At 63.1% G+C, this 25204-nt stretch overlaps 3 protein-coding genes across 17 annotated transcripts; all 3 read right to left on the reverse strand.

The window, feature by feature from the left end:
- Positions 1-130: 130 nt before the first annotated feature.
- Positions 131-4303, reverse strand: SIX5 (SIX homeobox 5). Its single transcript, XM_080828297.1, has 3 exons — positions 3469-4303; positions 1710-2521; positions 131-1472 (listed from the first exon to the last, which is right to left on the reverse strand). The coding sequence occupies exons 1-3, from the start codon at positions 4269-4271 to the stop codon at positions 856-858; spliced, it is 2232 nt and encodes a 743-aa protein (XP_080684423.1). The 5' UTR covers positions 4272-4303; the 3' UTR covers positions 131-855.
- An 847-nt stretch (positions 4304-5150) lies between these two features.
- DMPK (DM1 protein kinase) lies at positions 5151-15728 on the reverse strand. 14 transcript variants are annotated; one of them, XM_080828309.1, is made up of 15 exons: positions 15421-15727; positions 12994-13085; positions 12632-12715; positions 12446-12541; positions 11749-11897; positions 11323-11416; positions 10819-11025; positions 10487-10735; positions 9669-9754; positions 8081-8192; positions 7186-7349; positions 6998-7095; positions 6789-6835; positions 6407-6496; positions 5151-6070 (listed from the first exon to the last, which is right to left on the reverse strand). In XM_080828309.1, exons 1-15 carry the CDS (start codon positions 15578-15580, stop codon positions 5918-5920), a joined length of 1881 nt encoding a protein of 626 aa, XP_080684435.1. In that variant the 5' UTR covers positions 15581-15727; the 3' UTR covers positions 5151-5917. The 14 variants fall into 14 exon arrangements, with proteins under 14 accessions (XP_080684435.1, XP_080684433.1, XP_080684431.1 ...); XM_080828307.1 differs by having other exon boundaries at positions 10472-10735; XM_080828305.1 differs by having other exon boundaries at positions 8081-8234; positions 10472-10735.
- Positions 15729-16940: 1212 nt separating this feature from the next.
- Positions 16941-23986, reverse strand: DMWD (DM1 locus, WD repeat containing). 2 transcript variants are annotated; one of them, XM_080828694.1, is made up of 5 exons: positions 23478-23986; positions 22013-22195; positions 18734-20026; positions 17822-17896; positions 16941-17490 (listed from the first exon to the last, which is right to left on the reverse strand). In XM_080828694.1, the coding sequence occupies exons 1-5, from the start codon at positions 23916-23918 to the stop codon at positions 17443-17445; spliced, it is 2040 nt and encodes a 679-aa protein (XP_080684820.1). In that variant the 5' UTR covers positions 23919-23986; the 3' UTR covers positions 16941-17442. The 2 variants fall into 2 exon arrangements, with proteins under 2 accessions (XP_080684820.1, XP_080684821.1); XM_080828695.1 differs by lacking the exon at positions 17822-17896.
- Between the last annotated feature and the right edge of the window lie 1218 nt (positions 23987-25204).

A 25204-nucleotide genomic window follows, 5' to 3' on the forward strand; every position in this document is an offset into this window, starting at 1 on the left:
GCGCGGAGCTGACCTCCACCCCCGGGCCCCGTCAGGAGTGGAGGCCAGAAAGCCAGAATCTCAGGTGCGGCTTTTTTCTGGCTCCGTGTCTCCTTCGGGCAAGTAACGCAGAAGGTAGCCCACACCTCTGGAGGGTCTAGTTGTCTGTTAACTTTATTTTAATTGAAATGGAGGCATAACATGTCCTAGAAAAATAAAGATTTGATACAAACTAGACACAGGGGTCAGGGTTGCCCCAGGGGTGAGGGGCTCTTTGGTCTGGGGCCGGATGTGAGAATGAGGGCTCTAGTCCGGGGAGGGGGTCTTCCCCTGGCCTCCCCGCACCTGCCCCCCTTTCTCAGTAGGAAGGGCCCAGCCCGGAGGCTCCATCGGTCTGGGGCATGGGACCGCCCGGCCTCCACCCTCCGACTCCAAGTGGTTCTGAGAACACTGGACGTCAGCGGAGCTATTAATAGTGTTTGAGGGAGTGACAGGGGAGGGCTCAGGGGGCTGGAAATCAGCCACGTGGCCGAGCTTTCGGCTCACAGCTAGTACCAGGTTGGGGGTGGCAGCCCCGAGTCAGGACCCCCAAACCTCCCTGCGTATCTGGGGGCACAGAGCACGGAGAGGGCTGTAACAGAGGGCCCCGATCCAGAGGACGGTGTTCCTGGACGGGAGCGGACAGGGGCGAGTCCCCCTGGCACCTCCAGGGCTCGGAGAGGTTACACAGCCTGGGGTGGGGGGGTGGACGCCGTGGGTAAAATCTCGGGCTCACAGCGATGGTGTCTGAGCAGCCCCTCGGCCCAGGCGGTCCTGGATCTCGAGCACCATTGGCAGCAGAGGCGATGAGGCCCGGGGGGCTGTGGGGGGGGGGGTTCACAGCTCCAGAGGCTCTTCCACAGGCACCGACTGCAGCTGGGTCAGAACCTTGGGCTCGGCTTCCAGCCCCTCGTCGGCCTCACCGCCTGCCGTGGACCCCAGGAGCAGCCCCTCGGGGTCGGGATCTGGCAGCCTCAGCACGGTGTGGGAGGCCTGTGTCCCCAGCCCTTTCTCGGCTTCCAGCAGCCCTTCCGGGCCTGTGCTCAGTTCCAGTCCCGCGGGCCAGATGGGCATGGCTGCGGGTGACAGCATGAGCCCTTCGGGCGGGGGCGCCGGGAAGCCAGGCAGGAGGCCGGAGGAATCTGGGGAGAAGGGCAGGCTGGTAGCGGCGGTGGCAGCAGGGACGGGCGGTGGTGGCGGCTGTGGCGCAGACAGTGGGCCCAGGGCATGGACGTCCGAGAGCGTGGGGCTGGGGGCCACCGGTAGGGCTCCCTCGGGCACTGAGATGGCCGGGTCTGGCTTCAGGGGCAGGGCCAAGCTGGGGGCAGGCGGCAGGACCTGGGAGACCAGCATGCTGGTGGGGAAGGTGGCCGTGAGGATGATCTTGCCCTGCTGCACGGCCACGCCCGTCACGATGGGGCTGCCGGACACGGGGTTGGCCAGGAGAAAGTTTCCTGTGGGGATGAGACATGGGCCGGGCGTGGGGTGAAGCTGGTGCTCCACAGGGTCCGGAGAGAGATCGGGGTGGGGGGGCTTCGGGATGGGGGCTGTGTCTGCGTGGCCGGAGCCTCAGGCCAGCCGACTGGCTCTGGAGGTTCGGGTTGTGCCAGGGATGGGCTGCCCAACCTCCCAGGTTCGTCCCCCTCCCCCCACCGCCCCAGTCACTCAGGTCCCAGCAAGGCGGGAGGTACCTGGGGCAGTGGCCGAGGGCAGCTGCAGGGCCGTCACGCCCACCCCGGAGTTTATCAGGTGCACGTTGGCAGGGCCCGCGGCGGCCGCCACCTTCACAGGGCTGCCTGGCCCAGCGGCTAACAGCTGCAGCGGCCCCACCGCCTGGGGCAGGGTCACCACCTGCGAGGTGGGCACCACCTGGGGCAGGTTCAGCAGTGGGGATGCGGGGCCCAGGCCTGCAGGGTACCCAGGGGGTGGGGAAAGGGGCACCACCTGTGGAGCAGCCACAGAGGGCACTGGTCCTGGGGGCAGAGGAAAGGGGGCGGCCGGTGGGGGGCCCGGCACCACCTGGGGCAGAGGCCCAGCAGCCTCCTCTCCAGCCGGCACCGAGGCAGCCACCTGGGCTTCCTTGGTCTCAGCGGCGTCGGCGTCGGGCTGAGCCTCCTCTAGCCGCACCTCCCCGGTCTGAGGGTCCAGGACCAGGGAGGTCTTGCCCTCGCTGGTCCCCTGGGGCGCGGGCTGCTGCGGTGGAGGGGCGCCACTGCCACCCGTGAGCAGCAGGGGGCCCAGGCTGGAGGCCTCCCCAAGGGCCAGGCTGTTGATGATGACGGGGCTGCCGTTGAGGAGCACGGCGGGAGAGCTGCCCGCGGCCAGGAAGCTCCCGTTCACCAGGATGGAGGAGGAGGCGGGGCAGGGCGCTGGCGGGGCGGTCCCCGCCAGAAATATAGAGCCCTGGGCAGAGGCCTCCGCAACCACCGGAGCCGCTCCCCTCTCCAGGTCCTCGGGACTGCGGCTGGACTCGTCCTCGGTGGTGGGGTTCCCGTCAGACTCGCTGGCCAGAGAAAGGATTGTGAGCTGTAGCCCTGGACGCCCCGTTTCCCCACTGGCCGCCAGCAAGCCGCCTGCAGGGGCGCCGGCCGACTGCTCCCTCCCCACCTTGCCCCAGTCCAAACTTTTGCAGCAGAAAGCGTGAGGGTGGGTTATAAAACCTCCTGAGACCACCCAAGGATGGAGCCTCTGCAAGTCCAGCATTGATACCTCTCCATAAAAGCTAAAGCCGGCCCCATCGGAGGGAGGAGGCCCTCCTCTCCCAGCCCCTTGGCCTCCGGGCCCCAGAAGCTGAGCACTGGGCAGCACAGCGTCCCCTGGGTCGGGCTGAAAGCAGCCCAGCGTCTTCCCGGAGTGGAGGCAGCCGCCTGCTCAGTTCCCGGGGCCTCTCCCCCGCCCCAACCCCCGCCGGGCGTCAGAAAAGGGAGTGAGAGGCCGGCGCGCAGGGTGGGAGGGGAAGGGCTTGGGTTACAGGGAAACCGGAGCTGAGGAAGGTTCACGTTTCACAACAAAGACAGACGACGGACCACGCTGTTTGGGCCCCGAGGGGGGGGCGGGGGGGGTGAGGAAGAGACACAGTCCGGGAAAGGCCCGCGTGGGTGGGTAGACAAGGGCCCGTCTCCCTTTCCACAGCCCCCCATTTTCTCACTGCCTCCCCCCAGCCACGAACGCGGACGGGACTGGGGACGGAGCTCCGAGTGGTGCAGAGGGATGAGGTCTCCCGGCCTCCGCGACAGGAGCAGCGGGGTCGGGGACAGGGCCGGGGGCGTGTGCCTGCTCTGTCCACACGTATTCCCCGCGCCCTGGGAGGGGGGGGCACCTGACGGTGTGAGCAGGAGGTGTCCCAGGAGCTCGGCGCGCTGACTCCGGCCATGGGCATGGGGGAGAGGGAGGCCGGTGGGTACCACGTCCCCGGGAAAGCAGGACTTGCGCCGCCCGGGTTCCCCTCACCTCTTGCAAGGCGCGCCGCCGCCGCCCCCGGTCCGATCGCGCTGTCGCCGGTTCTTGAACCAGTTGCTGACCTGCGTGAGCGAGAGGCCGGTGAGCGTGGCCAGGCGGCGCTTCTCGTCCGGCGTAGGGTAGCGGTTGCCGCGATAGCAGGCCTTGAGCGCGGCGCGGGAGCGCTCCTTGAAGCAGTAGACGGTCTCCTCGCCGTCCCATATGGTCTTGGGCAGCGGGAACTTCTTGCGCAGACGGTACTTGTCCACTGCGCCCAGCGCGCGGCCGCGGGCCCGCTCGGCCTCGTGGTAGCGCGCGCGCAGGTAGAGGTCCTGCAGAAAGGCGTGGTGGGCGGCGGGGAAGGGGCGGCTCTCGAGCAGCCGGTAGAGCTCGGCGTACTCTCCCCGCTGGAAGGCCACCAGGGCCCGAGCGCGCAGCACCGGATCGCTGCCACGTAGGCGCTCGGCCGGGGGCAGTGCGCCCAGGAAGCGGCTCAAGCGGCCGGCGTGGCCCGCCTGTAGCAGCGCCTCGCAAACGCACGCCACCTGCTCCGGCGAGAAGCGGAGGCCCGTGGGCGGCTCGGCAGCGGCCTCGGGGGGCGACCCGGGGACGCCCGGGGATCCCGGGCCCTCCGCTCCCGACGCCGCTTCGCCCGCCCCGGCCCCGGCCGCGGCCGCCGCCTCACCCTCGGCCGCCTGCAAAGTCTGCAGGAGCTGGCGCGCTTCCTCCTCCTCTTCTTCGGTCGCCGCCGCCGCCGCCACCGCCTCCCCCCCGGCCGCCGGCCCCGCGCTCGGCTCCGCAGGCAAGGTAGCCATGTTTTGCAACTTTGGGAAGTTCCTCCCTCCTTCTCCTCCTCCCTCGGGCTTTCCCCCAACCCCCTCCCCAGCCCGTCCCCCCTCTCCGCCCTCCCCTTCGCGCTTCCCGATCTTCTCCCCCGCGCCGACCCCGCGTCTCCCCCAGCAATGCCAGGCCCAGCTCTCCACTTGGGTCTCGGTCCCAGTATCTGTGTGAGTGCCCGCCTCCCTCCCCGTCTGTCCGTGATTCTCCTTTTGTTTTCCCTCCGCCTCAGGCCGCGCTTTTTTGCCTCCCCCCGCGTGTGCCTCAGGCTCAGGGCCTCAGTTTCCCCATCGGGACAACGGAGAAGGTAACGGGCCGTCCGGGAGGGCTAAGGGCGCGAAGCCACCTCCGCCCCGAGACTAAGCTTCTGCACGCCTCCGTCTCCAGAGTCCTCTGAAGGCCCCCCCACTCCCCATCTCCGCCTGCGCTCCGCCCCTCGGAATTCCCGGCTCCGCAGGGGGGCGGGTCTGGCCGGGAGAAGGGGCGGGGGAAATGGGCTAGAAAGTTTGAGGCAACTTTTCTTGAGCAAGTCTCTGGAACTGAGGCGCGTGGCCAGCGCAGGCGCAGTGGTAGGAGGATGGCCGCGCGCTGCCGGCCCAGCCCCCTTCTTCCCCGCGAGCTGGTGGCACAGCTGGGCCACAGCTGGGCAGGGGGCGGTGCCTCCTGGTGGCTCGCTAGCCATCTCCTATTGGCCCGATGCCGAGGTCACGCCTCCCGGCGTCCCCACCCCCACCCCAGCCCTGATTCGTCAGCTCTGCGGCCCGCTAGCTTCCCGCCAGGCCATTGGCCGCCTCCACTCGCCTTCCGATTGGCCCCCTGAGCAGCCGCCTTCCCACAACGCAAAGAGAGCGGACACCCTGGAGTTCCCAGCTTTGGGCAGACAGGAGGGCCTTTTATTCGCGAGGATCGGGGGTGGGGTCCTAGGTGGGGAGAGACAATAAATACTGAGGAATGTCGGGGTCTCAGTGCATCCAAAACGTGGATTAGGGCGCTGGGGTCCTGGAGCCTGTCAGCGGGTCGGAGGACAGGTCAATAAATACCCAAACTGCCGAGGCAGGCGGAGCCTGCGGTGGCTCCGAGAGCAGCTCACGTGAGGAGGGCGCGGGAGTCCCCGAAAAAGCGGGGCTGGCAAAAGCACAAGGTTCCCGAGAGAGCGGGCGGGCGGAGCTCGCACTAGACGTTCGCCGCGGGAAGAGGACGTTCCCGGGATAGCGGGGCCTCATGCAGAAGGATTTGTGGTCTGCGAGCCTATGGGGGCGGGGGTAGGGGCAGTGGGGAGACGGGGAGGGTGATAAACTGATGGCCGAGCCCTGGCCCTGCTGCCTTCTCTAGATGGCAGTTTGCCCATCCATGACGGGGCCTCAGCCAGGCCGCAGGAAGGAAGTGGTCTGCGATTGCCCCCGGCAGCAGCTGCAGCATTCCCGGTTACAAGCCTTCCCGGAGCGCCGTGCTCCGACCGCGGGCCCGGCTCCTCCCTCCCCGGCCGCCAGGGGGCGGGCCCGGATCACAGGGCTGGAGCTGGGGTGGAGACCCACGCTTGGAGCGTTGTGAACGCGGAGGCGGTGGGAGCGGCTTCTGGGCGATGGCCCAGGTCACCCAACCCTCCGGCTTGGGATTCTAGGGTTCAGGGGGCGAAGGCGGCTCCTGGGTGGCGCCAGACCGGGGCGAGATGTTCGGCGTAGGCCACCAACCCAGTGCAGCCCAAGGCGGCGGCAGCAGCCAGAGCAACGGCGAACACGAGCAGGGAACGCGCCTCCGATAGGTCAGGCTTAGGGACCTGCGGACAAGAGGGCGGGATCAGGTCCCCGCGACACGGCACACCAATTGGTTCCTGGGACTCGCCACGCCTACTCCCATAGGTGGGTCCGCCATCCTCTCTGCACTCCGCCCCGCCCCCGCGGGCAGCTGCGGTTGGTCCGCTGGCAAGCCTCAGGTCTTGTCCGAACTCGCCACTGGAGGCTTCCTAGCGGCCTGTGCTGATTGGCTGCCCGGGCATCCTCCCTCCCCGCGGCGGGCCCCGCGCGACAGAGGCGCAGCTAAGCAGAGGCGGCCTGGGGGTACGTGGAGCGAGGAGGGGGCGCGGCGGCGGGCGGGCGTGAGCAGCCGGACGTACCCTGGCAGGGAGCAGCAGGTGGCGGCGGTGCATGGGGCCCGGCCCCACCAGCGGGCATTGGCCCAGAGCCACGGCCGGGGGGCCATCTAGCTGGAGAGAGAAGGGACAGGTGACCCGATCGGAGCCCAGCCCGGCCCGGCCGCCCTCAGCAGGGGGCGAGAGACAGCGGAGGGAGTTGGGGAAGGAATCGAGGGAGAGCCTAGACGGAATGTGGTTAGAGGCCTGGACCGAGGAGTATCTGGTAGACGTAGGGCTGAATGGAGGGTGTTTGCTGTCTGGAACCCCCAAGAGTTAGGGTGATCCCTGAATGTGGGCGGGGAGACGGGGCGGGGTCTGCAGAGGGGCTAACAGGCTCGATACAGGGGAAAAAGAGGGGTCTTACATGGGAAGGTAGATCCGTGGCCCGGGGACTGGGGACCCCCGTGACAGCTGGAAGGAGAAGAGAGAGGCATAGGGTGCGTGGAGGGACGGAGGAGGGCGGTGGCGCGGCGTGCCCCAGCCTGGGCCCCTCGCCCGCCCCCAGGTGTCCACACACGCCGCGGCCCGCCTCCCCCCGTCGCCCTCGGGAAAGGGGACGCATGAGGGACTCGCCTGCATCTCCCCGGGCCTGCAGCAGCTCCATCTGCTCCTGCAGCTGCCGGACGTGCGCCTCCAGGTCTCGGTTCCGGGCCTCGGCCTCACGGAGCTGACTGCGGGGAGCAGAAGACCGTGAGCCCTCCCGGTCCCGAGCGAGACGGGCTGCAGGCGGCAGGGACGGGCCCGGGCGCCCCGACCCCGACCTGGCAAAGTTCTGGTTAGCTGTGCGGATGGCCTCCAGCTCCCGGCTCAGGCTCTGCCGAGTAAGCACCTCCTCCTCCAGGGCCTCCTGGAGCTCCCGCAGCGTCACCCGGGCCTCCTGGGCCTCCGCCGAGGCTGGAATGGCTTCCGGAATCGCCGCTTCAGCCTGCGGGCGGGACCGCGCTTAGGGCTGCCCGCGGCTCCTGCCGCACCCAAGACCTGGGCCCGGGTTCTAGGCTGGAGACCGCCCCCCTCCTTGTCCTCTAGATCTCTGGGAATCCTCCCAGCTCCTGCAGTGACCCAGGTCTCCTCCTTCCCTAACTAACCCCAACCGCTGTCCTGGTCTCCTGCCTTTGGTCTGGGCTCTTCCACCCAGGAACCAAAGGGCTGTTCCTACAACTCACCCCCAGTTTGACCGCGTCCCTCTCCTCCTCTCCAGCCCCTCAGCGCCCTCAGGGGAAGGCCTGCCTCCCTGTTTGGTTCGTTTCCTGTTGGCCTCAGTCTCCCCTCCCCTCATTCTCCACGCCCCTCCCCCTGGGATAAGTAAGTCAGCCTTACAACCCTCCTTTCCTTTTCCAGAATAAACCTTTGCCTTGAAGTTCTGTCTGTTGACCAGTAGGTACTTTTCTTCCCAGGGATGGTCCTCCTTGTTCTCCTCCTCCTGCTCCTCTTGGGCTTGCCCCGCTCCACCGTCCCTCTCCTCCCAAACACAATGGCCTGTTTTCATTTCTTCATAGGGATCATTTCCGACTGAAGTGACTTTGTCTCTACTTTGTTTTCTGTCCCTTTCTGTCAAGTGAGCTCCCAGAGAGCTTAGCACTCCACAGCACGCAAGACCCCGGAAGCCCTTGCGTTTCTCTCCCCTTCGTGCCTGACTGACCTCCTCCAAAGACTCACTGTTTCCTCCGGTGGGGGCACGGTGGGCTCCGGGCTGGCTGCTTGCACAGGTGGCTCAGGCAATGGCTCGGCCTCCAGTTCCATGGCTGTGGGGCCTGGGACCTCCTCGTCCCTGGGGAGAGGAGCAGGGCAAGGGGAGGGAGAGCTGGGCCCCCTCGAGAGGTTGCCCACCCCTTGCGTTTAGAGCCAGGACTCCCTCTCCGGCGGCCATGGGAGAGCCAGACCCTGAAGACCTCCTAGTGTGAGGAGGGGGAAGGGCAGAGACAAGGGAAGGAACCACCAGGTAGGTGTGACACATCCCCTTGTTAGGAAAGGCCTGCCCTTCGCATGGCCTCATGGCCCTGGGAGCCGGCCTCTGCACCTTCTGGAAGATCCTGGGATCCAGACACCCATGCTCTGGGGCCTGCTTATCTCCTCCCTCTCCATGTGACCTTTGCAGACCCCTCTCCTTAGGATGTCAGGACAGTGAGGAGTGCCCCACCCGACTCTAGTCAGCTCCAAAGATGTGGTCTTTAGACTGGGTGTGGGATCCCGGGACTGTGATTCTGGTCATCAGCGCCCCCGCCATCCCCAGCTGCTGGGACGGGGTCACACCCTCCCTGGGAATGTGAAATTGCCATAAAAGTGGATGTCCCCTCCAACCCAACACTCCCTCTCGTGGAAACTGGTCGCAAGGGCCTGGTGAGCCTGGGTGAGCCTGACCTGCCGCAGCTGTTCATCCAGCCTGGGTTACAACAGAGATGGACAGCTGGGTCCCGCCCCGCCCAGTGAGGAGCACACTGCTCGGTGGCTCAGGCTGTTGTTCATTCGTGGTAAGAAACGGCATTTGTGGGGCGCCTGGGTGGCTCAGTTGGTTAAGCCTCTGTCTTCCGCTCAGGTCATGAGTCCTGGGTTCGAGCCCCACATGGGGCTCCCCACTCAGTGGGAAGTCTCCTTCTCCCTCTCGCTCTACCCCTCCCCCTTCTTGTGCTTGTGCATGCTCTCACTCTAATAAATAAAATCTTTTTAAATTAAAAAAATTTTTTTAAAAAGGAAATGGCATTTGCAATACATTGTCCGATAACAAAACAGGTTAGACCACGTCATGTTCTTACAGTTGTCAAGTATGTGTGCATGCACATATGAGCTAGGGACCGTCGCTCATGGTGGGCTTCCTTGTCCTTGTCCGCATTTTCTAATTTACTTGTGACAAGCAAAGTACTGCTTGTATAATTAATGTACTTAAAAGGCTTTGTGGTTATAAGAGTGATTCAACAAGTCTGTATTCTTTTAAGAGCAATTTAGAAATTCTAAACATATTTTCTAAGATTCTGAGGTCCCATGACTGTACCAGAAATCTGAAAGTGGAAGGTTGGAAGATTCTGGAAGGCCGAGTCTGGCTCTGAGGTTTTACAACTGAATCTAAAATTTCACAGTACTTATGGTCTGAGCTTTTAAGGTCCTACATCTCTGGAATCCTAATAGTCTGTGGTCCCAAGGCAGGAAAGTTCAAGATTAACCCTGCAATTCGACTGGGCACCCCTCCCTGGGCCTCCGGAGGCTGGCACCTGGGCCCACTCCTCACAGGCTGCCCTGGGGCCACGCCTACCTGAGGGCCATGCAGGAGTAGGAGTAGCCCACAAAGGGCAGGTGGACCCCCAGTGGCATGCCTTCCCGCATGTCCGACAGCGTCTCCTATACAAGAGAAACAGATGTGGGTGACCTGTGCTCCTCGGGGCTGGTCCCTGGGCCCTTCCCAGTCTGTGCTTAAATACCTGCTCCCACTATCTCAAGTGGCCCCTGCCTCATCTTCTTTCATTGTATCCTGCAGTTCCCCTTGGGGCACTCCCCACGCTGTAATTACATACTTCTCCCGGGCTGTAAGTGGATGAGGGCAAGAGGCCAGGGGCTGGAGCTGGCTTGCTCCCTGTGTGTCCCCAGCAGCACCTGGCACAAGGGCACCCGGGCTGAACACGCGCTCGGAACAGCTTGTGTCACAGTTGAGACAGAGGTGGCCTAAGAGAGATTCCTTCACACCACTGTGCTTTCCTGCCTCTCACTTCTCCATCCTCCAGGCCTCCGCTCAAATAGCGCCTCCTCCAGGAAGCCCACCAAGATTTTCCATGCTGGGTCAAAAGCCCCACCCCCGTCCTCCCAGTCTCTCTGGGAAGTCGTTGTCTGGGGACCAGTCAGTGTCTCCTCACTGGATTGTGAATCCAGGTCCCGGCTGGGTTCCCAGCACTGGGCGGGGGGGGGGGGGGGCGGGACGGGGGGGGGTGCTCAGAGCACGTCCTCTGGGGGAGGAATGATTTCAAGACCCCAGGAGATGGGTACTATCCTAAGCCCAACTTTATGGATGAGGGATTGGGGGGGTGGGATACCCTCTGCCCAGCAGTGGTCGCAGGTACCTACCCCGCCCCCGCTCACCATGGCAGTGAGCCCGTCTTCCACCACATCGAAGTTGCACGTGTCAGTGGCACCCTCAAAATCCGGCGTAAAAGGGGGCACGCTGTCTCGGAGACCGTCCCAGTCAAGGCCAAAGAAAAAAGGATGATTCTGGAAATCACCTGCTCCGTCCCGGCCCAGCCGCATCTCAGGGGGACACAGCAGCTGCTGGATGAGGTCTCGAGCCTCCTCAGGGACCCCCGCATCGGCCAGTGGTAGAGACAGGTGCTCCTGCCCGAGGGAGAGGGAGGGCAGGGGATGTCAGCCGGGCAGGATGTGTGAGGGAGACCAGGGCTTCCTCTGGCCCGGCTCACCTTGTAGTGCACGATCTTGCCGTAGGTCTCAGCCGTGGAGTCGGCGTAGAAGGGCGTCTGCCCGTAGAACATCTCATAGGCGAACACTCCCAGCGCCCACCAGTCACACTCGGGCCCATAGCTGCCCATCCCGGGCCCGCCGCCCACCGCCTGCAGGATCTCGGGGGACAAGTAGTCCGGCGTGCCCACAGCCACCAGAGACCGAACCTGAGCCAAAAGGTGCAGAGGTGGGCTCGGCCCCGCCCCTCCAGGCTCTGGCCCCGCCCCTCTCAACCACGCCCCGAATGCGTAGTCCTCCCCTCTCGTGTGCTAACCCCAAGCCACTCACAAATTTAGGCGCAGGTGCCCTCTTCCTCTTTCCCCCTCCAAATCTGGTCGTGCCCTCACCCTAACTCTACCTGTGCGCCTCAGCCCCGCCGCCACGCTGCACTTCCGGTCCCCCCATCTGACCCCACTCCTCTTTGGTGGCCCGAGTTGCTCGAAGCCGCACACCGCACCGCTCACCGTTCCGTCCGCCCGCAACTTGAGGCAGGAGCCGAAGTCGGCCAAACGGATGTGACCGCAGCGGTCCAGTAGGATGTTGTCGGGTTTGATGTCTCTGAGCAAACGGAAGGGGGAAAGTGGAATAAGTGAGCCTCCCTCCATTCATCTCACCAGGCTCCACCCCTCCAGACAGCACGGCCTCGGGTCCCTACCCTCTTAGGGACCATGCTCTCCAATTGCGGCCTCCCCTTAGTGGATTCTGAAATCTGAACCCCACTCCTCTGGCCCTGTCCCCAGTGGCCCCCACCAGTGAGGTCCCTCTCCAGGCCTCGCCCCGTCTGGGCTCCAACCTTAGCGGTACCCTGCTCCCTGCCTGGGTGCAACTTGTTGCTTTCCTTCTCTGGGCCCTGGCCTCAGCCCCCGCCCCTCAGCACCCCCTGCGCCCACCTGTGTACGTAGCCCAGCCGGTGTACCGAGTCTATGGCCATGACAATCTCAGCCAGGTAGAAACGCGCCATTTCTGCCGGGATCCGCTCCCCAAACTTGCTCAGCAGCGTTAGCAGGTCCCCACCCACGTAGTACTCCATGACCAGGTACTGGCAGGGGGCACGACATGGGGGGGGGTAGTCAGTCACACCCCTCATTGCTGACTGCTGATAGCCCCGGACAAAGACTCTGCCTTTGTCCGCAAATGCCCCATCCCTGGGCAGAGGCCCTGTAGTCCCAGCCCAAGGAGAGCCCGACAGATCTCCCAGGCCAAACCAGAGACACTCCTCCCCAAAACCAAAGAGAGAAGGGAAAAGAGAGCCCAGAGAGCTCCCAGTGCCCAAAGTACACAGCCTAAATACCCTGCCCAGGGGCCCCCCAATAGATTGTAGAGAGCTATCGCAGTCCAGGTGAAGGATCCCACCCCACCAGCGACGGTGGCGTCTTTACAGGGTCCTCTGGAATTAGCCTGGGAAAAGAGCGGTGAGGGACATCTCCCATCCCGGGAAAGGAAGACCAATTCCTACCACACCCAGAGACGCTGCTGCCATTTCGAGGCAGCTCCCCAAGCCTAGAACTTATCCCTGACCCCGCGACGTTCGCTAACAGCCTCGAGGTCGGAGTCTGTCTCCCTAGTCCTCCCGGGTGTGGGGCTCACCAAGTAGTTCTCATCCTGGAAGGCGAAGTGCAGCTCCGTGATCCAGCGCCGGTCCCCGTTCACCAACACATCCCTCTCTTCGCGGAAGCACGACACCTGCGGGGCCCCCAGAGGTACTGAAGCGGCCGGGGGCCAGAGCCGGGGTGGGTAACCCTAGCGCCCTGCACCTCCGGCCCCGGCCCTCACCTCGCCCCTCTTCAGCATGTCCCATTTATTCATGATCTTCATGGCATACACCTGGCCCGTCTGCTTCATCTTCACCACCGCCACCTGAAGGCCGAAACGGGGTGACTGGGGGCCGAGGTGGCAGGGGAAACACGGGGGCTGGCCCAGATTGGACTCCACCCCTAACACGCTCGTGGCACCGCCCCACTATTAACGCCACGCCCAGCGCCCTCAAGCCCCGCCCCCGCCCGGCTGGTGCAGGCTTTCCCAACTCAGTCATTCATCAATTTCTAAGGTCCCGCCCCAAACCCTTGGGTCCAGCCCACTGCACGAAAAGTCGCGTCCCCTGTTCCGGCTAGCTGCAGCCGCCGCTCAAGGCTCACCTCGCTGAACGCCCCGCGTCCGATCACCTTCAGAATCTCGAAGTCATCTCTCTGCAGTCGGGCCTCCTTAAGCCTCGCCGCGATGGGCTCCACTGGGGGGCAGGGGGAGGTGAGAACCGAGGGTAACTGGGATTGACACTAGAGACTGGAGGAAGTCCCACCCTCTGCCCCTCAGTCTCCCCCCACCCCACCCCCAGGCCCCGGTCTCTGTCCCACGGTCTCCTCTGTCCCTTGTTCTCTCCTCTTCTCTGTCTCTCTCCTAGGACTGTCAACCTCCCAAAGGCTTCTCCACAAAAACATTGTGAGAAGTTCTGGGGACCCCTGAACTCCCCTCCTACAGAAAAAAGGAGGGATGCTTGAGGAACCCCTTTTAAAGAAGGGCATTGAGCCAGAAGGCTCTAGTGGGTGCAGGTGGAGAGGGCGGGCTCTGGGAAAGGGAGGCTCTGGAGAACAGAAGATGATGTGAGGCCCGGTCCTTAGGGCCCCGAGCTTCGGGCCTCACCCATCCTCCCGCTGGGAGTGGGAATGCCTGCCAGGCCCACCCCAGGCTTCTCAGTCCGTCTCAGATCCTGTCCTGGAACGCTCAGTTTAGTCCAGCACCTCCAGGTTTAGATGCTGGTGGCTTTGGACCACACTTTGGGAAACACTGGATTTGGGGATGGGGCCCCCAGAGGGAACAGGAGAGGAAGTCAAAGCCAGCGTGGATCCAAATTCCAGGCTCTAGGGTACTCGCTCTGTCCTCAACTTGGGGAAGAAAGCTTCTTTCAGTCACCCCTCATTATGGGTGGGGAGGTCATGGCTCAGATGGGTGAAGAGGTTGGCCGAGGCCCTACAGCTAGGAATGTTAAAGAGGGCAGGTAGGGAGTTCGGGAAGGGCCTGGCGGAGGGAATGCAGGGGCACAGGGAGAGGGAGGCCCGGGAAGTGGAGGACGCTGGGGACTTGGGAGGCAACACAGAGAGAGGGATGGGTTCAAGTGAGAGTAAGGGGAGATAGAGTGGCCAAGGCAGCGAGAGACGGACCCCCACGAGTTTTGGGGAGAGTGGGCCGGCAAGGAAGAACCAGCCAGGGCCCAGGACAGGGGAGGGAGGAGAGAGCCAAGGCGTTGAGCCCTTTTAAGGCAGCAGGAACCCAGGTCCCCTCCCCCGCCCCAGCGGCCTGGCAGGGGAGGGGCCGCAGAATACGGCTCAGGCCACAAAAGGAGTGCTCCTTACAGGAGGGCCAGACCCCTGCCCCCCAGCTCAGGGCTCAGTTTACCCAGCCAGCTGAACTTCCCACTCTGCAAAATCAGGGCCCAGAGAGTTATTAAGGGCTGGTGGAGGCCGGGAGAAAGTTCTCCCAGGGGCTGAGTGGCCGGGCCTTTGGTCTCCACCTTCCTATCTGTGAAATGGGAGGGACAGGAGTGAGGCCTGGGTCAGAATGAGATGAACACGAGAAATGGAGGAGAGGGGGAGGCAGAGAGACAGAGACCAGTGACCGATGACCCAACGACCAAGCGCAAGCCACTGAGAGACAAGCCATTGCAGGGATGGAGTGGCAGGGTGTCAGGGAGAGAGAGAACCGAGAGAGAGTCGGAGTGCTGGGGTGGAGGAGGGGCGGAGGCAGACATGGCCAGAGGCTGAGGTGGAAACATCTGCCTTCCAGACTGGTCTCCAGGGGAAGACCTGGCCAGAAGGGACTCTGTGCAAGAGCCGGAATGTCAGAAGTCATGAGAAGAGGGACCTGGGGAGCTGGAGGGGAGTCAAGGCTGCCCCATGCGGACTAGAGGGACCAGGGCTGGGAAGGGGGGGGTGGCCAGACCCTAGAAAATGGGCACACCCAGGAGAACCCTAAATTGTTCCCCTGGCATCCAGGGGGTGGAGGGGTGCTGGGTGGCGCCTGTCTGCAGAGCTGGTTCTCCCCCAGGGCCTGAGTCACCGCGCCCTCCCAGGGCCTGGGCACCTGTTGCGGCAGCTGGAGAGGCTGGCGCCGAACACCTGCCCACTGGCCTCGCCCCTGGCAGCTGCCCCATGTTGTCCCTTCTGCCTGCCCCTGTGCTCTGGGAGACCAGGATGGAGAGCCATGGGGCCCATTTTGGTGTGTGTGTGTTGGGGGGGTCCCAGGACACGGGGCTCCCAGCATGTCCCTAGGCCTAGACCTTGGGGAGGGAGTACAGCAGGACCACAGGAAGCTGTGCCCAGTCCAGCCTACCACGGCTCCCAGGTTACAGCTCTTGAGCCATGGCTGTGCCACCCTCTGCTGAGCCTGGCCTGCCCTGCCAGGGTGGCTCAAGGGTAGGGGCATGGCACCCTAGGACCCAGGACCAAGTTTCAGGCTCCTGAGTGGGAGGCTCTCCCACATTCACCTTGCCCCCAACTCTCCCCATCTCCAACCTCTGCCCTGTCCTCCCCACCCCCCAATCTGGGGCACGCATGCAGGCAGGTACTCACCCCACTGCAAGAAGTCGGCCACATACTTGTCCTGGGCCAGGTCGGAGGCCCCCAGCTCCTGGTGGACGCCCAGGAGAAGGTCGAGCAGGGGCTCCAGCCCCAGGAAGCCAGGGTCCAGCACCAGCCGCTGGAGCCGGCTCAGCCGCACCTCGGCTGACATGTTGGGCAGGCAGCACCATGGCCCCTCCCCGGGCCAGGGGCTCGGGGTCCTCCCGTCACGGGGCCTGGCAGCCCCTGTCCAGGCCTCGGGGCTCTGGCTGCATGTCTGCCTGTCCCTGGCTGTCCCCTGGGCCTCTCTGGCCACTTCTCTCTCTGCTGAGGCCTCCTCCCCTTCTCCCCACCCCTCGGTCCGGCCCCCTCCCGCCTCCCGGCCTTAACCCCTCCTTAACCCCTCTGGAGCCAGGCCCCCCAACTCCCTCCTACCAGGGGCCCTCAGGACGAGTCAGTGTGACATGGGGGGATGGAGAATCCCAACTCTCGCACCACACCTGCCCCCCAAAAAGGCGGAGCCCAGAGGGAGCTACAGGTGTGGCAGAGGCCAAAGATGAGCCCTCCCATCCCGAGGGGGCCAACTGAGGTTCAGAATGATCGCGTTAACACCCCTCTCAAGCCCTGGAATTGGGGTGGGGGAGAAAAGGGGGGAGGACTGGGGGGGGGGCAGGAGGCCAGGGCAGCTTCGAGGGTGACTCAGCCAGGGATTCAGACTTTGGGACAGTTTAAATTTAGCCCCCGGGGCCTCTGCTTTACACTGACGGTTTTTTGTGTGGTGTTTTTTTTTTTTTTTTGGCAGGAGGTGGGGAAGGGGTGGTGAGAGAATTGGGAAGGGAGGCCCTCAGGAGCCAGGACCAGGGGTGACCCACTGGCCAAAGCCTGGGGGAGGCAAAGGAGCCCCCAGAATAGCTCCCTGGACCCTGGCCGCACAGCCACATTCCTGCCCAGGCCAGGATTAGAAACAGAAACATTTCGGGGGGTGGAGGGCAGAGCGGGAAGACACCCCTCCCTGCAGCTCCGGAGAGCCAGCCAGGAGGGATTTTCGTTGTTCCCGGCAGGGGCGGACAGCGCTCCCGCTCCCGGAGGAAACCGTGGTCTCCAGCTGGCGCCCTGCGAGCCAGGAGCCCTGAGGCAGCAGCAGGAGGCCAAGACTTGGGGCACACTCTGAGCACCTCAGGAGCTACCTGGGGGACCCATCCGGGCAGCCCCCCTCCATATCTGATCTGGATAGTTCGAGCCCTTTCAAACCAGTAAGGGAGCCCTGGCGGCCCTCTCTCCTCCAGAGTTTGGGGGCCCAGGGCTCAGGGCTGGAGGGCTGGCAGGCAGGGGGGGCCCACCCGCTGTGCGCCCTGAGTGAGTCCCTCCTCAGGCCTTCAGCTCCTCCTGCGGTGAGAACAGAGCAGGGAGGGGACCGGTCGGGGAGAGGCAAGGCCCAACTCTTCCTTTGGTGGAAGTAGCTGGATTCTAGGACTGCAGCAAAAGGGCACACACACTCCCTCCACGCCTCCCAGAAGGGAACTGAGACGCTGTGAAAACAGGGAACTTTAGTATAAATAAGAGGTCCTGGGGGACAGGGAGGGCCCCAGAGGGGCTTCCATAATTTAACACTCTTCAAAAGCACGAACAACAGCAAGGGCAGGGTGGAGGCCAGGGGAGGGGTGGGCCACCTCGGCCCTGCCCCCGGGACGAGGGGCACACCGCAGAGGTTGTGGGAAGGGAGTCTCTCCCCCAGGAGCAACCAGTCACATGCTGGGGACAGGGATGAGGCGAACACTGATGTTTCAGAGGAAGGGGTCATTGTACTTGGCAGTGGGTGGGGACAAGGCTGAGGCCACACGGGCCACTACATCCCCCCGAGTGTCTGGGCCGGTCTGGGGGACCCTCTGCCCCCCAAATCTGTGCAGGGCAAGGGACGGGAGCAGTCCATCCGTCATGGTTAGTCTTGTTAATACGTTGATCCGTGAGGTCAGCGGGAGGGATATGGCTAGGAGACGGGGAGCGTGGGGGCAGGGAACCCCGACATCCGTGGCTTCACACCACTGTGCCGCTCGGGGAGTTGCCTGGTTGGGAGGAGATGCCCTGGTGAAGAGGACAGAGGAGACAGGAGGGTTAGAGACTGCCTGGGGCTCCCACCCGTCCCGTGGGGAGGAAGCCTGCCTGGAGTCCCCCAAGGCGGCTGCCACCCTGGCCTTGCCCTTGCCACCCCAGAGCCCCCCAGACAGAGGCCGCTGGTTTAGGTCCCAGTCCCGCTAGCATCTCCGGCCCTGCAGGCGGCACTCCTGGACCATAATTAAAGTCCTCTGGTGGTCCTGAGCACAGGGAGGGGGGTAGGAGTGGAGAGGATTGGGGGAACTCGGGGGTCCTTTCTGACTGGGGAGGTGAGGGGGAGAGAACTCAGGGGCAATCCTACCTCTACCACTGACTTGCTGGGTGACCTGGGCCAACTTCCTTCCCCTGTCTGGGCCTCCGCCTCCTCGTCTGTGAACTAGGGAGATAGAGGGGTCTCTTTCAGGACTCGTCAGACTCCCCAAATCCCAAAGACCCTGCCTCTGAGACTGTTAGGATGTTCTAAGGATTCGAGACCCTGTAATTCTAAAACCACTCCCTCCCTGGGCCTCAGACCTAGCATCCCCGGCACACAAGGCCAAACCCCGCAGAGCTGAGCCCTCTGAGACAAGAGCTCCAAAGATGGAAGGTGCTAGGCCCGCGCTCCCCGCACTGGGATCTTCCCCCCCGGGCCCTTCCTGAGCCCCACAGCTATCCCAGGAGTTGGACCCATCCACTTCCCACCCACCTTCAAGGGTCAGCGAAGAGCGGCAACTTGCCCAAGGTCGCACAGGGAGCAGCCCCGGAACCCAAGCTGGGATTCCAAAAGCTGGGACTAGAGGTGGGCTCGGATCCAGAGTCTAAGATCCAGGCCAGAAGGCGGGCCCACAGGCTCAGTGTTGCCCACAGAATTTGACCCGCATTATTCAAAGGGTTTCACAACTCACAAATCCTTATGCCCCTTAGAAACCCAGATCTGGCTTCGAGTGACAAGTGACAAGGTCTGGGTGTGCTGGGCCCACTGGCCGCCCTTCAGCTAGCTGGCCACGGTCCTCAGCACTCCCAGCTCTCTCTTCCACCCAACCCTCTCTCTCTGCTGCCACAGAGAGTTCTAGAAGCCCGGTAGTCTTAAGATCTGAGAAGTCTTGCTCTGGGACGCTAAGATTTCCCTGGCTTCCCCTCATCCCACAGGGCTAAAGGCTATGACTGGGACAAACCCTCCTGCCGACGCCCGCCTCTCCCTGGGCCCTGGGGAGGCTGGCTTGGGGCCACTCACCGCCTTGCCTGGCCGGGCCCAGGTACAGATGAGGCCCTCCTGGCAGGCGGTGATGATGCAGTCCTCCAGGAAGAGGAGGACCGTGAGCCGCTCCTGGGCGATCTTCTTGCACACCAGGGGCTCGAGCAGGGGCACCTCGTGGATGCGCGGGCACAGTGCGGTGCCCAGCACCTTGGCTGGGTCCAGCCGGCTGCGGGGAGCAGGGCCGCTGGGCTTGTCCCCGCCACCGCCACCAGCCCCGCCGCCGCCGCCCCCCCGGCTGATGTTGCCCAGGCTGTGGTAGCGCTTGTGCTCTTTCTCCGACCCCCGGTCCCGCCGCTCCTGCAGCGTGAGCGTGGCAAAGCGGCCAATGCTGAACGGTGTGCCCGGCTCAGTCGTGGCACCTGGGCCGCCGGTCTTGCCACTGCCTGCCGGGTGAGGGAGGCTGTTGGAGCGGGACAGGGAGCGGGGCAGGGGGCCGGGGCCAGGCTCGCCGCCCCGGGAGCTGCTGGCGGCGGGGGGCGTGGTGCCAGGCGTGCCAGGGAGGGTGCGGGTGCGGGCCAGGGGCGGGTGGGGGTAAAGCACGTCTTCGGTGAGGTCCCACAGGCAGAACTGCGTGTCCTGGCCGGCTGAGCCGAAGCGGTAGGTGATGGGGCCGGCTTTGGGCAGTGGGGAGAGGGGGGCTCCCCCGCCGGAGCCTGTGCCCCCGGCATCAGGCTGCTCCTCTTCCTCCTCCTCCTCCTCCTCTCCGCTCCGCTCCCCGTCACCGCTGGCTGCGGCCGCCTCCTCGGCCCTCGTGGTGTAGGGGTCAAAGGCCACAGCGTTGACCCAGGACTTGTGGCCGTGGCCCCGGGCCACCACACGGCCCTCGGTGAAGGACCACACGGTGACCAGGTCATCTTCACCACCCGTCACGACGTAGCGGCCGTCGGGGCTCCAGCACACACACAGCAGGCCCCCAAAGTAGCTCTTCATGAGCCCGCGCAGGAGCATGGAGTCGAAGTGGAAGACGCGCAGGCAGCCGTCCTGGCTGACGCAGGCCAGGTGCCGGCCGTCGGGCGAGAAGGCGAACTCGTTGAGGGGCCCCTCACCCACAGCCCACTTGGCCAGCGGGTTGCGGGGCGCCTTGCTCTTGGCGGCGTAGACGGCGAAGCCCTCGCCCTGCTTCAGCAGGCTGTACTGGGGCGGGGCCGAGGCGCACGGGTGGCTGACGTTGTACAGGTACAGGTGGCCGCTGGCATGCGAGGCCAGGAACAGGCTCTCGGACTCGGGCAGCCACTTCAGATAGGTCACCTTTGTCTTGTCGATCAGCCGCTGCCGGGACAGATGGCGGGGGCTGGGGGAGGCGGTCCGTTCCTGGCCAACCTCCTCCCCGAGCCGGTTCCCTGAAACGGCCCCCTCGGACGTGGCCTTCACCTCCTCCGACGGCCTCCCCTCCCCCGCCCCCGCCACACTGAAGGTAAGGGCCAGATAACAGGCCACAGGGACGCAAAGGAAGAAGGGCGGCCTGTGAGGCAGCCCCGGGGAGCTCCATGGAGCCTTGGTGTCCCGTCTCTGGCAAGGGGACAGTCCTGCCTTTCAGAGAACCCTCCTCACCTGTCTAACCCTCTCCTTTGTCTTTACTGCGTCAGGCTTCACCAGAGAACGATTCACAGAACATCCGCTCCCCCAGGGAAGTGAAACTCGTCTATGTGGTTCACTGCTCTAGCCCCAGAGCATAGACCTGTGCACATAGCAGGTGCCTGGAAACGATTTCCTCGACACACGAGGGACAGCCCTGTCCTGCCAGCTGCGCATGCGCCTCTGCTCCTTTTCCCCCTCGCAACTCAGAACCAATCCTTTGCTGACACCCAGAACCCGCCCTCCTCTCCCAACGAACCCCACAGCATGGCAGCCCTTCGCAAGCAGGGCTCCAGAGAGAACTGAGCCCTGAGGCCCCTTGGCACCCACTGTACACAATGAATTAACTTCTTCCCCGGGCATCTCAGTTGCTTCTCGTTCTTGGGGAGAAGCTGGAAAAGAATCACATCATTTCTGTGCTCTCCGGCTGAGATGAACCCTGGTCGAGAAATGCTCTGAAAGCCGAAGTCTTTGCCATGAGCTTCCGGCCCCTCCAGGGGCCGATGCCTCCCAGTTATTTCTCGGGACCCGTCTCCCACACTCCCCCTCAGTAACTGCTCTGGCCACACAGTCCTTCTGCTGTCCTGCTTCTAGGCTTTTGTCCTTGCTGTTCCCTTTACTCAGAATGTCCTCCCCTGACAACTTGCTTGCCTCCTTCAGGTCTCTATTTCAATGTCACCCCCCTCCGTGAGGCCTTCCCCGACCAGCCTACTTAATTTAAACCTCACCACACACTCCGCATCCCCCTTCCCTGCTGGATTCTTCTCGGTGGCACTCACCGCCTTCTGACATGCAGCATACTGAACTTATCTGAGAACCGTCTGCTCCCTGAGCTAGATGATGAAGGCTCCACAAAGGGACGGCCCTCTGTCTGTTCTGCTCACTAAGATGTGAGATCCCTGGTGCTTAGAACGCCTGGCACAGACCAAATGCTCCATACGTATTTTGTGAATGGACGAGCTGGTGCATTTTTAATCCATTCACTGTTGTTACCCTCGCTCCCTTCTGCCATTCACGCATTCATTCTGTGTATACGGAACACTTCCTCTGAACAGAGAGAAAAAGCCAGAGGACAAGAGCGGCCTCCGCCCATGGATAAGGTCGTTCCTTGGCATGTCCTCTGGCACCAAGTCTAGCCAGGACTAAGCCATCTCCACATCCGATTTTGTAATAATGGTCCCATGAGGCAAGGATGAGAATCCCATTTTGCAGAGAAGTAAAAGTGAGGCTCAGGAGGGACAGTCACCTCCCCAAAACCATACAGTGACTCACAGGCACACCAATGATCTCAATCTGATGCTCACAGGTCCAGAATGTGAAGATCAAGGGCTCTGGCTTCAAACAAGTCCCAACTAGGGACTAGCCTCGGTTGTCTCCCTTGCAACATGGGCACCACAATCCCTAACCCATGGAGGAAAACACAAGGAGCAAAGTGTTCGGCACAGGGGTAAGAGCAGAGGCCCCGAGCATGGGAGGTGCAGCTGTCTTTATGAGCTGATACCCCACTAGCTACTGTCTGAGACCCCAGCCATATATCTGTCAGTCCGTCCCCTCTCTCTCCTGTCTCCTGCCCCTCCCAGGCCTCCACTGCTCCCCAGGCAGCTGCAGTCTCACGGCAATGGTGTGTGGGTGCTGAATGGGAGGGGGGAGCCGTTCTAGGCCCCGGGGGCTCATAATCACCTCTTCATTGAATAGCTTGCTGGTGTCCTTCTTGATGAGATCCAGGTACTGCACCTGGCCGGCGGAGAACCCCACCAGCAGGGAGATGGTCTCTGTGGCAGCAGTGAACTGGTTGAAGTCATGGCAGGTGGGCTGGGTGCCCTTGTAGATCCGCTTGTCAATCGGCTTGTTGAGGTCAATGGACTGAGCAGTGGGAGAAAAGGAGTTAATAGCTCCTACCACTGAGAGGAAGGAAGAGGGTGTTGAGGTTGGGGGAAACCACTAAAAGGAAGGAGGGTTAAATCCCGAAGGGAAGTGGGTAGGTGGATGGGGGAGTGGGCAACCACAGCAGGAAGGGGGACCCAATCACAGACCCAGTAAAGGAAAAAACAGACAGGAAGGTGCCCCCCCTCCACCCCACATGAGGCCACGGTGCCTCCCCCCACAGAGCTGGACTCCCTAACTCTGGACACCCTTGTCTGCAGTATCAAGGCTTGGGGTCCCCACAGTCCCCGAGCTCCAATTTCTTTCCAGTCCTGGCCCACAGACTCAGCAACTCCCCCTGGATCTTGGCACCTCAATATTCCAAGCTCCCCCAAACGCAGGGTTACCCAAATCCCCAGGACTCTAACACCCAACATCCCAGGATTCTTTTTACTTTGGAGTCCCTAAATTTCAGGACCCCCACCACAGTTCATGGATACATTAAACCTCATGGTCCCCCACATTTTTGGTCCTTCACCACCTCTAGGCTCTCAGGGTCTCCATCACTTTTGGGCACTACCATAACCTTCAAGGGTCTCATCCCCTCTGGGACCTACATCGCTCTAGAAATACCCATCATACCTGAGGATGTCCCCTTTGGGCTCTTATCACCTCCAGCTCCCCATCAGCTCAGAGATTCTCATTTCCTCCAGGACCCTCATGATCCCCAGAGCCCCAGTGTTCCTTAAGACTTCATAGACCTGCGGGATCTCTATCACCTCGAAGTGCCCCATCAATTCCACAATCATCCTCACCTCTGGGCTCTCAAAGTCTCAAGATACCCCCACCCCCCACAACACCTCCAGACTTGCAACACCGGGGGGTTCTCCATCACTTGCAAGCCTGCATCGCCTAGGGATTCTCCACCACGGGCAGATTCCCTACCACCCAGAACCACGGAGAGTCCCATGGCATCTCAGAATCTCTCCAAAATGCCACTCCAGAACCCCCAAGCATAACTTGGGGATCCCGCATGACCTCAAGATTCTCCATCACCTCTAGGAGGGCCAGAACCCCGGAGGCCCTCCCAGCACCCCCCCCCAACCTTTTAGAATTCTGCATTACTTCTGGGCACCCTTCCCCCTGGGATGTCCGTCACATCGAGGATGCCCATCTCAGAACCCCAAATCCATTCGGGGACCCTTCTATCACTTCTGCATCACCTCAGGGGGCCCCTATCCTCTCTGCCAGCACCGAGGCCACCACGATGCAGGCCGCTCACCCGTTGGCTCCCGCGGCGGCAGCAGCCGGGATAGAAATAGAGCTCGCGGCCCAAGTTGAAGCAGACGCGATCTCCTCCGGCACCCAGCCCCGCGGGCGTGGCAGGCGGCTCCCCGGTCCCGGCGGCGTCGGGCTCCCCGAGGCGCACGAGGCTGAGGCGCACGGCGGGCAGCGCGGGCCCTGGTCCCGGGCCTGCAGGCGGCGGGGACGGCGCGGAGCCCGCGGCGCCGGGGCCGGAGGAGGAAGCAGGGCCGGGCGGGGGCTGCGGCGGCTGGGGCGGCGCCGGGGTCTGGGCGGAAGCCGGACCCGACCTGCGAGCGGCGCCATCGCCGGGGAGCAGCTTGTAGAAGCCCTCGCGGGTGCGGAACTGCGACTTGATTTCCGCACAGTCCCCCATGGCGGCGCCGGGGCCCGAGCCGCCCTCCGCGCCGCCCGCCGCCATCTTGGGCGCCCCCCCGCCCCCCAGCCCCGGCCCCGCCGCTGCCGGACCGCCGCCCGCCGCCGGGCCCCCTGCCGGAAGCCTCGGGCCCGCGCCGGAAGGGGTGGGGTGGTCACCCAGGCGACGCCTCTTCGATTGGCAACAGGATCGGGAGGCGGGATGAGGTCTGGCCGTCGCTCGGGTAACGGTTCTGGGGCTGGGGGCGGGCCGACAGGTGGGCGTGGCCTCTGTGCCTGCGACCGACGTGTGGTTGGCTGAGGGCGCGGCCCAGAGGGAGATGGGCGGGGTCGTGGAAAAGCCCAAATCCCTAGCAACGGCGCCCTGGGAACGGTTTGCCTAGCAACGGAGGGACCCTCAAGAGAAGGCCTGGTTCATAACCATCACGTCACAGATGACCCCAGTGATTCCAGCGCCTCCTTAGACTCCCAACATACACTTTCCTGACCTCCAGTGTTTCCCACTGACGTCTTAAAATCCGTGAGAGGCGACAGCATCTCCAGACACTCCTCCCCCATCCTTGATGATCCCCCAGATCCCGCAGATCTCCAGCGTCTCCATAGAATTCCAAGGACTTCATCCAACCCACTACCGATTAACGTTAACCCTAAACATTTCCACATTTCCCACCAACCCTCAGTATGTATCTCCATGACTTCACTATCTTCAACAGTCTCACTTGGCCCTCCAACACCCTCTTATGATTCCAGAATTTCATTGAGCCCCACAATGCCCGCAGTGTCCCAATGATCCACTAGTAATCTAAAAGCTCTTGCTGATCCCAGGAGCCCCCCGCTGATTGCCACTGACCCTCACTTCTGCTGAAGCCACGCTGCCCCCATCACAGAACTTCTTAGACCCATTCTTAGTGGTCTCTCAGATTTCTCACCGGAATGTCCCAGAGGCATCTCACACTCGATAAGTAGTCCTACCATGAAACTGACATCTTCCTCCAAATCCTGCTCCTCTCCTGTGTCCTCAACTTAGAGCTCACGCTGCCATCCCCCCAGTCATCCAGGCTGCAGACCTTAGGGTCTTCCTAGATCTGCATCGTCTCCCTTCATCCCCTACTTCCAGTCCCCAAGTCTTGTGCATTCTGTCAAGTGAAGTCCTCTTTTCCAGTCCCTTTCTCTGCATAGCCCTGGTCCAAAATCCTCCTCTCCTACTGGGGCCCTCTCAGCGTCAGCCTTGTCTCTGCTCCCCTGGACTCCCATCCCACCCCTCCATGTACACTCCATTTGGCATCTAGAGAGGTCTTTCTACAGCATGAATGTGAGCGGGGCCTTCCCTTG

The sequence above is a fragment of the Martes martes genome, assembly GCF_963455335.1.
Source record: "Martes martes genome assembly, chromosome: 17".
In the NCBI taxonomy this organism is placed as follows: domain Eukaryota; kingdom Metazoa; phylum Chordata; class Mammalia; order Carnivora; family Mustelidae; genus Martes; species Martes martes.

What these genes read in the sequence shown, in the direction of transcription:
- DMWD (XM_080828694.1), bottom strand. Translation starts at nt 23,918, where the DNA reads ATGGCGGCGGGCGGCGCGGAGGGCGGCTCGGGCCCCGGCGCCGCCATG. An exon ending in GGGCCCGGCCAGGCAAGGCG is followed by an intron (nt 17,897 to 18,733) that starts GTGAGTGGCCCC and finishes CTATCTCCCTAG; the next exon opens with TTCACAGACGAGGAGGCGGA. An exon ending in CCAGCAAGTCAGTGGTAGAG is followed by an intron (nt 17,491 to 17,821) that starts GTAGGATTGCCC and finishes CCTCTTCACCAG; the next exon opens with GGCATCTCCTCCCAACCAGG.
- SIX5 (XM_080828297.1), bottom strand. Translation starts at nt 4,271, where the DNA reads ATGGCTACCTTGCCTGCGGAGCCGAGCGCGGGGCCGGCGGCCGGGGGG. An exon ending in GGCGGCGCGCCTTGCAAGAG is followed by an intron (nt 2,522 to 3,468) that starts GTGAGGGGAACC and finishes TTCTCTGGCCAG; the next exon opens with CGAGTCTGACGGGAACCCCA. An exon ending in GCCCTCGGCCACTGCCCCAG is followed by an intron (nt 1,473 to 1,709) that starts GTACCTCCCGCC and finishes TCATCCCCACAG; the next exon opens with GAAACTTTCTCCTGGCCAAC.
- DMPK (XM_080828298.1), bottom strand. Translation starts at nt 15,580, where the DNA reads ATGTCAGCCGAGGTGCGGCTGAGCCGGCTCCAGCGGCTGGTGCTGGAC. An exon ending in TACTCCTGCATGGCCCTCAG is followed by an intron (nt 8,193 to 9,668) that starts GTAGGCGTGGCC and finishes TCCTCTCCCCAG; the next exon opens with GGACGAGGAGGTCCCAGGCC. An exon ending in GCAGGCCCGGGGAGATGCAG is followed by an intron (nt 6,836 to 6,997) that starts GCGAGTCCCTCA and finishes TTCTCCTTCCAG; the next exon opens with CTGTCACGGGGGTCCCCAGT.